This window comes from Poecilia reticulata, linkage group LG21 (genome assembly GCF_000633615.1).
Source record: "Poecilia reticulata strain Guanapo linkage group LG21, Guppy_female_1.0+MT, whole genome shotgun sequence".
Taxonomy (NCBI): Eukaryota; Metazoa; Chordata; class Actinopteri; order Cyprinodontiformes; family Poeciliidae; genus Poecilia; species Poecilia reticulata.
The window spans coordinates 12279723-12292569 of record NC_024351.1 but is presented as its reverse complement, the minus strand read 5'-3'; the positions used below and the strand labels follow the sequence as shown (position 1 = coordinate 12292569).

General features: G+C 36.3%; 1 protein-coding gene across 15 annotated transcripts in view; it reads left to right on the top strand.

Moving 5' to 3' along the window:
* The window catches only part of ptprk (protein tyrosine phosphatase receptor type K), a 102421-nt gene that overhangs the window by 74264 nt on the left and 15310 nt on the right, over positions 1-12847 (top strand). For 10 of the 15 annotated variants that reach the window (XM_008397408.2, XM_008397418.2, XM_008397411.2 and 7 more), the window contains 11 exons: positions 571-753; positions 1519-1638; positions 1889-1998; positions 2098-2299; positions 2379-2484; positions 2584-2656; positions 3045-3167; positions 4080-4154; positions 4425-4461; positions 9853-9988; positions 12564-12593. In XM_008397408.2, the coding sequence (XP_008395630.1) occupies positions 571-753; positions 1519-1638; positions 1889-1998; positions 2098-2299; positions 2379-2484; positions 2584-2656; positions 3045-3167; positions 4080-4154; positions 4425-4461; positions 9853-9988; positions 12564-12593 (1195 nt within the window). The remainder of the gene's footprint in view (positions 1-570; positions 754-1518; positions 1639-1888; positions 1999-2097; positions 2300-2378; positions 2485-2583; positions 2657-3044; positions 3168-4079; positions 4155-4424; positions 4462-9852; positions 9989-12563; positions 12594-12847) is intronic. The other 5 variants (XM_008397421.2, XM_008397419.2, XM_008397417.2 and 2 more) reach the window with 1 other exon arrangement.

Here is a 12847-nt window from a genome sequence, read left to right as displayed (position 1 = left end):
GTGTGTGTGTGTGTGTGTGTGTGTGTGTGTGTGTGTGTGTGTGTGTGTGTGTGTGCGTGTGTTAGGGCTGGGGGTTATTGATCCAGTTAAATGAGCCAGTTAAGGTAATTAAAGCCTTGGGCAGTGAGGAAGGAAAGTAGATTATATTGACAATAGCAGTCTGAATCCACATAAAGGATGGAAACCAAAGATATGGCTCACAAAGATATTGCATTTGAGAAATGGGTGAGAGGCAGCACAGAGAAATGAGTGTTTGTTCAAACCTGGATGCGTCATCATTGGGAAATGTTGGCTCTCCACGCCTAGTTGTTTTTGGCAACAGGAAGAACATTTGCTTGAAACCCATACTGCACAGAAAAGAAAGCCTGAGAATTTTTAGAGTTTCTTTTAAAAGTTTGAATCCAATTTTTCATGTAACAAAGTTACAAAGATGTTTTTTTAAGACAACACACACAGTTACTATTTTTTTTTTTTTACATTCTTGTAACACAACTGTGTTTTTTGAGATGAACAATCAGCAATTTCTATCACCTTTTGGTTTACCTTTCTTCTCTCCTTTCTCTTTTGTAGAACCCATGCGTACACCCAAGAGGCTGAAGATTGCTGAGACCAGGGCTCGTTTGATTGCGGTGGACTGGGAGTCCCTGGGTTACAACATCACTCGCTGTCACACCTTTAATGTCACCATTTGCTACCATTACATGACCGCCGACAACCACAGCAAAGCTGACTGCTTGGATATGGATCCTAAAGGTAATACTTATAAAGGAATCAGGCGATCTTTCAGTGAAAATATATGTTGATATGTCAGGATTTCTTGCTTTTAACACTGTGAAGTAAACTAGATATAATAGATATTTAATAAGAAGTCTAGATAAGCATCTCTGTTTATTGGTAAAAAGTCACATTTTGTTTTAAAAATGTGCTCCAAAGTGGTTATTATAAGTTGTAGGGTCGTTGTTTTAGGCATAGACTATGCACAATATTTAAATATTTCATTTAAATCATTATGTGTATTGCAGGTGTCATTCTACATTAGTAGACCAATGTAATTTGAAGAATTATTTATGTTCCCTCTAAATGGTCTGGAGATGTATTGATTTTTTCCCATTGATTAATCTGACAGAACTGTAATATCCAATTATTCTGATGATTTATTTCTCTACGAGTTTTATTTCCATGCACAAATGCCAGACCACTCTCTGTTTCTTTAGATTTACAACACAAGTCTTTGCTGCCTTTTTTTTTTAAATTCACGGCACGGAGTCTGTGTTTGAAAGTTGAACATGTTTGTGATTTATTTTGAGGCATCAGTAGCACAAAAGTCCTTGTGATCTCATCCATTCTCTAAAGTCAAGACGTAAAACACCTGCTACAAACATGTATTTGCTTCTCACACAGATAAAACACTGCATTTAAATCTGCACCTTTAAGGTCTGAAAGTGACAATTATATGAGCTTGAAATAGGTTGTTGTTCGACAATATAATTATTAGTTCTCTTTGTTTTCCTTTCTCAGCACCTCGTCACCTGGTGGGAAGCCTGCCCCCTTACACTAATGTTAGCCTGAAGATGATCCTGACCAATCCAGAGGGGAGGAAGGAGAGTGATGAAACCATTATTCAGACTGATGAAGATGGTAAAAAAACATTTACTGATTGTTGGAATTTGCTTTTTAAAATGTGGTTGTTTATATTACTTTTCAGTCGGCATCTCTTCTTTTTTTTTCTTCTAAATTTAAAAATAAACGCATAACATTTTATGATGCTCGTCTGTTTGTCTTCCTGCGTATGTTTCATTTTGGTCCCAGCTTCCTCATTTGCAGAGCAGAATTTTACTGCTGCTTTTATTAGCACTTACAGATTGTGTCTCTCTGTTTGGGTCAACAGTTCCAGGTCCCGTTCCCAGTCAGTCACTTAGAGCCACTCCATCTGAAGAGACAATAATCCTTTACTGGAAGGAACCAGCTGAGCCCAACGGAGTTATAACACAATACGAGGTAGTGTGATTTCTGGGAGCAGTAGAAGTAGCTAAATTTGTAACATACACTGCCTCATAAATATTAAAAACCGGTTTATGTGCCACTGAATCTCTCCAGATCAACTACAGTGGCGTGCGCTCATTTGACCCGTCAGTACCTCTGCAGCGCCCAGGACTCATGGTGTCATTACCTTCAAATGCCACCCACTACACGTTCGCCCAACTCCACCCAGGTGTTACATATCAGCTCTCTATACGAGCGTCGACGTCCAAAGGTTTCGGGCCTGCATCCACGCTTAATGTGACTACGAATATCTCAGGTAGAAGAGAGATTTCAAACAAAACAAATGTATTTAACGTCGTAACTGCTGTATGATGCTACTGCTATTTCTCTCTCAGCCCCGACAATAGATGAGTATGACGTGTCAGAGGCATTTCTTAATGAAACTGCAACAACTATCACTGTCCTGCTCAAACCTGCACAAGCCAAGGGTGCACCTATAAGGTATCATTTTCATACACGCTGTATTTCTTGCTTTTGGCATATGAGTACTGAAAAAACTATAATTATTACTGTAATTACTTTCTTTTTCTCTGTGTATAGTGCATACCAGATTGTGGTGGAGGAAGTAAATCCTCAGCGGTCACGTCGCCAGGCTTCATCAGATTGTTATGAGGTGACAGATATACATCTCTGCTTAGACTTAACAAGCCACATATGCATTTACTTGTGTGCTGGCGAACATTATGTGGAACTCATTACCAGAAAATTGAATTTAAACCTCAGGCAATAATGCAAATCCATTTGCATTATTTATTATATTAAGCGCAACACTTTGATGCGAATGTTTGTAAACTCACATTAATACACAAACTCTGCTTTGGTATATTATGTACTAAAAATATGAAAGCTGTGCTATGAATCATTTATCAGTCACATGTATCGACAAATCTGCCAGCTGGAGATAGGCACCAGCAACCCTCCCGACCCCGCTGAGGGACAAGGGTGTAAGAAAATGGATGGATGGATGGATGTATTGACAAATCACCCTTAATAACTCCCAGGTTCCAGTTCCCTACCACAGCGCATCAAGTGGTGGTTCTCCATATTACTATGCTGCCCAGCTGTCACCCAGCAACCTGCCTGAGCCCATCCCCTTTACTGTGGGAGACAACAAGACTTACCAGGCAAGTGTTCTTAAAAAAATGTTTGACATTAAAATTATATTTCAGTGATAATATAAAAACTTTAAATTATCAAAACGGTACAAAGCTTAAGAAAACTGCATCATTGGTTTGTAAAACAATAGTACAAACTAAATAAATAGGGAAATTAAGTTTATGCAATGTAATAAAATCCACTGCATGTGATTACAATGTTTAGCTAGATTCTTCATAGAGAGTGAAGCCACTTATTTAACACTAAATGGGTATCTTCAGCCAGAAAATGAAAAGGGGAACAGGAATAGTGATAGATAATTTATGTCAACCAAGCTAACTAAGAAAGAAGTTCAGTCTTTTTACTTTGAGACCAGTAGGAGATGCTGAGCATGGTGCTGTGATGAGAGGAGTAGGGTTTTTAACCAAGGGACTAAAGCCAAGCTTCAAGGATGTTTTAGGGAGGTCCTGCAAGTTTTAGAGAGTGCAGGATGCAGGGATGGTGGATGAAAATTGTCACAATCACAGGTCACACACCTGACCTTAACCACCAGAGCATTCCTGCTGAATTTAGTTAAAGATCTGGCTGAACGAAGGTCGAGGGGATGCCTGCAACGTGTGTAGTTGCTGATTGTGCAACTGATTGCGGCTGGTGGGGTTCTGCTCTGGTGTAGCTGTTCTGACTTTACACATCTTGGATCACAAGGGCGGGGATTGAGGCAGGGGATAGGGAACTAGTTGCACTGATGGAACAGACATATTTCTAATGACATTGTATTTGTTTTTGTTTGTTAAACTGTTTAAGCAACGCTAACTAATTTACATCTTTAAAACATGGTAATAATAAATGTGTAGCAATCACTGTTTCTGATCTAAAGACTTGTATTTGATAAAGAAAGTGACTGCACTGCCTGAAGTAAAGTTGCATCTCGTGCTGTACAGGGATTCTGGAATCCCCCGCTGGCTCCAAGGAAGAACTACAACATCTACCTTCAAGCAGTTAGCAGCACAGAGAGGGTAAATACACATTTATTGATGTTGTATGAAAATGAAACTTCAGCTTCACACAAGCTGTTATAATTAAATATATTTTAGATGCAGAGGCAAAGAGATGCTCTAATAAGCTCCACTTTAGAAGTTTTATATAGGCAGTGTCTTGAAATCAGAGCACGGAGCTCACAATATGAATACGGTCAATATTGCATTGTCTTCTTAAGAGTTTCTTACAGGATACTGAAAAATGCTCCTTGTGTTTTTTTTTTTTGTTTTTTGTTTTTTTTTTCCCAGGAAACTAAGACGCAGTGCCTGAGGCTGGCAGCTAAACGTAAGAACACACTGTCATTGTTTACATATGTTGTGGAAATAAAAGCCCTAAATTGTGATAATTACAGCTTAATATTCTAGGCATCTGAGAAGGTACATTTTATGAGCCTTTTAGCTTGTCGTATGTTGTTAAATCAATTAATGTTCCATATTTACTCATGTCCAACTATTATTTTGCTTTTTTTTTTGTTATATTTTATTGTTGCGGTACACTATGGATAAAAATCTAATGACCTCTCTTACCTATTAGACTAGCTTCAGTTGAGATTGTTGTTTTTATGATTTACTATAATAGGAGTATTAAAGATGACAATATATTATTGCTGCATTTCAAAGTGAAAAAACACGTTATGTCTGCTTATGTACAATTTTAGCATTTGTTTGTGCATACTCTCCAGATAGCAGATTTTACCAGCAGCCATATGTTAATAGATTATCAGTCAGATTTGAAATTGTGAAGAAATAATCCATTGACAAGCCCACACACACGCATGTGCTGTTTTAAAAATGGGTCTAATGGATTAAAATTTTTATCTGTTTAGAGCCAGAAAAAGGATAAACAGAAAAAAACATATTATGTTTTCAATGAAGCTGACAATCAGACACCATTGTGTATCATATATTGATAATAGTCAGGGGATTGTGAACTGTCTTACAATTTCACACACATATTATGTCAAATATCAAATCCACTTCAAAGAAATATTAAGTATTTCCAAACTGGTTTATCCTATTTTCATTATTTTGAGATCTACAAAATTTGCTTCCGATTAAAGTATGTAAAAATAGATTTAAAAAAAAATTGATTATCATGAGGGCATTGGTGCTTTGAAAGTGAGTGAAAACTATGACCTATCCTACCCTTGTTAGCCATCTTGCTGCTGTTTTTCTGCAGTCCGTTAGTGTGACCTTGCAGTGCAGTAGGCTCATAAAGCTACAAAATCAGATGACATCATTTTGAGCCCAATAATCCATTACAGTGACCCATTACTGCTGATTACTTAGGTAGATGACAGCCTTACTAACCATCTATAATTCAATGAATTATGTGATAGTGGCATGACATAAAAAGGTATTTAAAAAGAAAACAGTGACCAGAAATGTCAGTTGTTTTTAGAGATTATGGAAGTCCAGCCAGTGTGACCAGGAGATGTTTACTTGTGGACTTGTAAGGAATTTGATACATGGCTAGATCAAAGGTGTGGTTATGCTTCTCCAGTGCCAGTGGGGTGTCATATTTCTCCACCCGTATATAAGACAAACGGGGGACTTTCCTGGGTCATCATATTTCAAGTAGTGCTTGTGGCTGTAGCTGCCAGAACAGGTGGCCACTTGGACCCAAAGCTGCTGAAACAAGCTGGCATTCTGTCCTTCCAGCCTGAAGCGGTCTGAGTAAAGCTGGAAGTCTTTGAAAAGGATTTTTTAATAGCAGACGATAATAGAGAGGAACAAAATAATGGGCAAAGAGGTTGGACGAATGTCCCTTCCTTTCTCTCTGCATGTGTTTGTGCACTGAAGCATGCATCCAGGAGGGAGGATTAAGTGATGGTGGTCCTATTAGGTCATCTGGGGTATTGTGTATTGTGTCATTGCTGCCTCAGGGAGTTGTGTGTGTGTGTGTGCGTGTGTGTGTGTGTGTGTGTGTGCGTGTGCGTGCGCGTGTGTGTGTGTGTGTTTGTGTGTGCGTGTGTGCGTGTGTGTGTGTGTGTGTGTTAGTGTAGTGACCTGGATCATTTTTACAGACATTAAGAGTCGACATTATGAGGTCAGGCTGTGAAGCCTTTCAAGACGTGGATGTTGTCTTGTTTGGTTTCTGTCATGTTGTCTCCTACTGGCTTTTCAAAAGTTGTGGAAAGAAACAAGTTGTTTTGTTATTTATTTAACATGGTTATAAAAAAAAAGATAACTAGATAGATTCAGATGTTTATTTGTATAATTCATCTTAGTGTAAAAAAAAAATAATTTTCATTCAAATTGGACATTTTCACTTGATTTTGTTCTTGATTTTCCTACTCATGCAGTGTTTGTATGAGTAGAAAAAATAAACCCATTTTTTAGCACAAGTGATATTATAACCCTCAATATGTCTCCATGTGTTAGACCAAGCATGAAGTAAAACTTTACAAACTCCTGTAAATTATCCTTTCATTGGAATATTAGTATTCATGCGCTAAAAGCATACTACTGCTTCCTTTATTCAAATGTTATAACATGATAATGTTCAAAAACTTGACATCTTTCAGTGACAGTATATTCTTCTAACTGTATATTCTTCTATATTTTTCCACATGCTGGCAAGAAATGAGTACAACAACAGTTCTGATTGGAATCACATTTGTATGTCAGGATTTGTGCAACCAAGGCTTTTCTCTGTCCCACACCGCAAAGTTCACACTGTTCATCCCAGTATGCAAACTATATGCACAACAACACAACTTCTGATTCATAGAAATGAGTTTCACATTTCGTATAATACTTATTTTATACAATTCAAACTATGCTTTTAGATTTGCCAACCATTTCGTTAAGGTAATAAATATTGTGACACCAGGTTTACAAATATTATGGAAGTCTTCATTATAGTGCAATGTTACATAACTACATGCTTTATTAATAAACATATTTATTGAAGGATTTTCACATCACAAACATGCAGCTGATAAAACAGCACTGGGATTGTTGACGTTTAGTATTTAAAGTAGATTACTGCTTGATAGCTGTAGAGTTTTCCACATATGTTTTTCTCTTGGATTATTTGGATTACTATAATACACCATAATACTCTTACATGGTAATATACAGAATTCTGGTTCTCCAGTATAAAATGATTAAGTAGAGCTTTAGAAACACTGTGCTTTGTGTCCCTCGTGAATTAGATTGAAACTTCTGCACTCTGAAACATCATTGATGAATTATATTTTAAACGGTGAAAGTCTGGGAGTTCATTCAACTCTCCAAAGTCATCAAGAACAGAGATGAGTTTGATTTGAGTACCACACTGACAGCAGGTATACATATTTAATACCTGCTGTCAAATTACATTTCAGAAGTGTTACCCAATAAAAACAGGATGCTGTGCTTAAGACAAAAAGAATGCATAAAACACAAGGTGGATTGAGTATTTGCGCTAAATGAGTGATTTTTAGGGTTTTTTTCCACTGACAGATTGGAGCTGTAAATTCAAATTGTGTTTGCAGAGTTAATGGGTTTAATATATTTACCATTAAGCAATTACACATGCTTTTAGCTCAGTTTATCTAGCTGCAGAAGACAGTGTAGGCAAGGGACAAACTGATGCTCCATGGCTGTCTTTTTATGGAACTTCAACAAAAGCCGAATTATAAAAAACACTGTCAATATAATCTGTGTTTATGGGTGACTTTGTCAAGAGTCAACTCTGAAAGTCCTGCCTTTTAAATGTTTATTTATACAATGCACTTCTCCAAATCATAGCAGTGACATTGAATAAAATATCTAATAAAATAACTGAATGTCATCTTTTTTATATATTTTTTTGAAACATTTAAAAATATATATTGGTAAACAAACAAAAAAGCTCATCTTTAAACTAGTAGACATAGTTGTTTTTAGAAAGATCTTTTAAAGCTTCTACAAAACAAAGAACTTTCCTTTTAACTCTACTTCAAAAGTACAATTCTGCAGCTCCGGGCCTTCTTTGTTGTACTTCTCATTTCATGGCGTTTTAAATTTGGATTGGTCACACCAAAGAAAAGTTTTTCTGTTTGCCTCAATCCGTCTTTAATGTGCTTTGGCCTAAAATTTACAGTAGCATTTCTTGGTGCTTTAGGGGGAAATTTCAACTTTAATCTGTCATATTAATTTGGTGACGTTGTGTATATTCCTCACAATGAACTAATTTTGTCTTCCCTGCTGTTGTACTGACACAGTACACACTTGCAGCCACTGACTGATTTATTCACCTATTTTCGGTTTAAATAAAGAGGTTAAATGCTTGATACTTTTTTGCTATGATTACAAATCTCCTTTCTAAAAGCACATTACGTATTTCAGTTTGGTTTTACTCATTTTATGTTCGTTGGTTAGAATAATGAAGTTCTTCCCAAATTTACCATAAACATAATTATCAGTGAGCATAATTATGTTAATAATTACCCGGCACAGAGTTTCACTTTGATTCAGACACCAGCAAGGTGGAGGTGTGCTACTGATATGCAGCTGGTATTATTAAAAATGATCTAGCTGGATCTCTGTAGGGGTTTTGCCAGTTTTTAGAAGTCTCTTTCTCCGAACATCAGTACAGGAAGAAGTCTGAACTTTTCAACCAGAGAATTATTTTTATGTAGGAAAAGTTCCATCACATGCATCCAAATACTCCAGCTAGTAAATGCATTATAAATGAAAAACGTATGACATGGCCTGCTTCATCACCTGACCTTAACCCAATTGAGAACTTGTGGGCAGTTCTGAAACGGGAGATTTACGGTGAAGGAAAACAGTCCACCTCTCTGTACGATGTCTGTGGTTGCTGCTGCACAAAAAGTTGATGGTCAAAAAGTCAAACTGTCCATGAATGGAAGACCGATCACTGTTACTGAAAAGAAGGGTGGCCATGTTGGCCAATGATTTTATTTTGTTTATTTATTTATTGAATGTCTAAAATATTTAATAACTTTTGAGCTGTTCATATAAAATTCAAAAAAGTCAGATGGGAAGATGTGTAATAATTCTGCACAAAAATATTGTGCACATATAGATATTCTCCTAAAAGAGTCAAAACCTCAGTTGTCCTTTCTTCAACATTTATGTTTGAGATTTGTGTACATAATCTTCAAAAACAAGATTTGCCTAATATTTGTGCAAACAACATATACCTGTCACTTCATAAGTTATAGTTAAATTCTGTTTATAATTGTCTGGCATTTCTAAAAAATTAACTCATACAAACTCAATATTTATCTGATCTTTTGCACAAGTATGAAAAAAACCCTCCTATTTTTAAGTGTCGCTGCTTCCCCCGACCTGTCACTCCCACTGCTTTCCTGCTGCTTGGCATTTTGTAACGACAGCTTCAGAGAAAACGGCGATTATTCATAGGATTGTAAGATGGTATGCTTCGACAGCAAGAGATGTCTGCTTGTGTAAATAGTTAAAAATAGTGTCCGGATTCTTTCTACATTATTTAACCACCCTACAGCCTGACAGCAATGTTCCAGCACACAAAACACAAGTAGGGGTACAAAAGATTACATTTGTTTTTGCTATTTAGTTAGATTAGTAAAATTCTACACACCTGCAAGCTTTTTAATTTTATTTTAATGCCGTAAATCTTTGTGTCTTTCCATAGGAGTGAATGAGTCTCAAATGTTTTCATATTTTTTTATAACTGCTGTTAAAATTTTAATCTGACCAGGTGCAACCGAAGAGCCTGAAGTCATCCCTGACCCGGCCAAACAAACGGATCGAGTGGTGAAAATCGCTGGAATAAGTGCCGGTGTTCTTGTTTTAATTCTGCTGGTTCTGGTGGCCATCCTGCTGCTCAAGAAGAGGTGAGTTACAGCCCCACCACATCCACTAAATCAGATCAGATGGATTTTTTTTTTTTCTGTGGAAACCATAAACGACAAACCACCAACACTGAAAGCGCGCACCAGCACCCATGCAAATGCAAAAACACACAGACACAAGCGCTCAGCAGATTCCCTTCTCTTGTTGACTGTTGTTCCAGTTTTTGTTGTAGTGGCACCATCTCTCATTCATCCATCACAAATATTGATCTCCCCTCAGAAACAGTTGGTTTGCTTTCTGAAGGTTTCTGTAAGGCTGATGAGACTAGTTTTCGGAAGTTTGCGTGAAAACACATAGTTTTCAGATTCCTGGCTTGGAGATTTCTGGTTAAGCAGCTAATGAGATGAATGATGAATATGAGAGTTAAGAATAATATTCTCTAACACAAAGATGTGAAAACTGATAAAATTCTCAAATCATAAGTTTCATGAAGGTTTGTAGAGGTTGAAGCAGAGACGCCTCGGTCACTTGTGCACAGAGAACTAGGTTTTGGCAAAGCAGACTGATGATAAGAAATACTTGATGCATAACAAAGTTGGTTTTGAGAGAAAACAAATCATCTTTTTTCTGGCCGTAATCTGTGACAATCTTATTCTTGCTGTAGCAGTTTGTTCTGACTGGTGTTAACTTGGTGCAGAGCTCCACCATGTGGTGGCTGGATGCAGATACCGAAGAGTTGGCATTTTCACATAGAACGTACTAATTTAAATCTATATAAGAGATTACAAGCAATATTTATAAGCAATATTTATAGTCATTATTTTTTGAGCTAATAACTGCATAAAATCTAACTTTCAATGTTTCTAGAATGCACTGTTTCACAATGATAAACACTAAAAATCAATTGTTCTTAAACATTCACTTCAAGTAAGATACCTGCATTTACTTACATGTGATTTATTAAATCATTTAAGTACTAAAAACTGAAATTAATCTAAAAACTTTTATGAACATAAGAAAAACATAGTGTGGACAGGATGCTAAGCCAATGAGAGAAAGCACCTCCATATTCAACTTAGCTGCTTTCCAGGGGACACTTTTTGGTGTTTTCTTAATAAAATGTATTAACCATATGCATAAATATGCTAAAATAAAATAATTGTTTCCTTTAAAATTTCTTTAAAATTCTTGTTTTCTTTAAAATTCAGTGATCTTTGCAGTTCAATGCAAGATATTATAAATGTGGCCGTACATATTTCCTAGACTCATAAACCGAGATCATTCTGCGTCAGCCTGTCTGCAGCTCTTCTCAGGAGTCTTTACAGAGCATCCAGGAATAGATCCTCTCAATTATTGCTAATCATAATCTCACTTGAGAAATTGAAAACAGTTAGAAACTGAAACATGAAGCATAATGACCTCTCATCAATAGACAACTTTTCCTCTTTCAACCCCAGCCTCCTTGTTTTTATTCTAATTCGCTTAATGAATTTATGTGAGTCAGCTGTCATGCAGTAGCTTGAAAATCTAATTGCGACTGGTAACGTGTGATATTCAGCTTAAGGAATACGGCAGAAGTATTAAGTATTACTCAAAGCAAACTGGCTAGAAATATGACAAGTGTGATTCTTTATATATATATATATATTAGTTTTTTACTTGCTGGTAAAATATGTAATTATTTGATCTTTTCTACCTTTGGATGTGTTAAGCATAACAGCGTTACATTCATTGTGTTCCTACTTATTATATCCTGTGTAACTGTATAAGAATTATCATTGATCTGTGATAGAAAAAAAACAGCTTTCCCCATCAAATGATACATGTTCTAGTTTACATTTCATTTGAAAGTTTGTAATTTTGCACTGACTGATAAAACCACTGTGTAAGATAATGTGTAAACCTTCAGAAATGTTTCGAATGAAACGATTTCACATTTTTTTATTATTATTATTAATATTTGTCTCATGAGGAATCATTACTTGCTCGTTTTTTGTTTGATGAAGGTTTCTGGGGAGATCAATCTTCATTGTCATTAAACCTTTACAACAACACTGAGCAATACTGCATCTTTAAAATAGTGGGACATGATGACTTTGCAGTGACATCATGCTTGTTTTACAGGAGACGAGCTACTGGGTGTTATTGATTGGATAGGTTTGCATCAGCTTTGACTGAACATTAATAGGAGTGACAATTTAAAAAAAGGTTATTGGTTGATGAAGGATAAATATTTTATGAGGGTTATTCAGTCCAGTCACAGTTAAAAATAGTTCAGAACATTGCATGCTTGTTTTTGAATTTCACTTTGAAAGGCTGCATATAAATAGGTTGATCGTTTTTGTTCTGGTAGTTCCTTTCTGAGTTTTATCGCCTGTTATAGCTCTAAACTTTGGTTTTAAGTTTTTTTTTTATTATTATTATTATTATTCTGTTCCTTTTTTTTAAATGGTCCATAGCTATAATGGCTCCTCGTTGCATGTTTTATTAGTGAAAGGGTGTTTTCCTCTGTTTCTGTTGTCACTGGTTGAGACAGGACAGTTTTGTCCTAATTTGCATATTCCCTTGTGTCTCATTTGTTTTTTTTTTTGCTTTCTGATTGGCTCTCAACCCAAGGAGGACCTACTATTCATACTCTTATTACCTGTAAGTAAACAACCAATCAACAACCAGCTCACCAAGCCGCTGCTATCTTACTGGGCGAAGTTTTTTTTAGTGGCTAGTTGTTGTTATTTTTAAAGATGCAGTATACTTTTTTCAAGATAGAACACATTGTCAGCTATGACCAAACCAACCAGCCAAACCATCCTCATTGACGCCTTTGCCAGGGTGTGGGTCAGTTCGCTTTCATGCCAGTCATCTCAGGATTGCAGCTGTTTTTTTTGTTGTTGTTGCTTTTA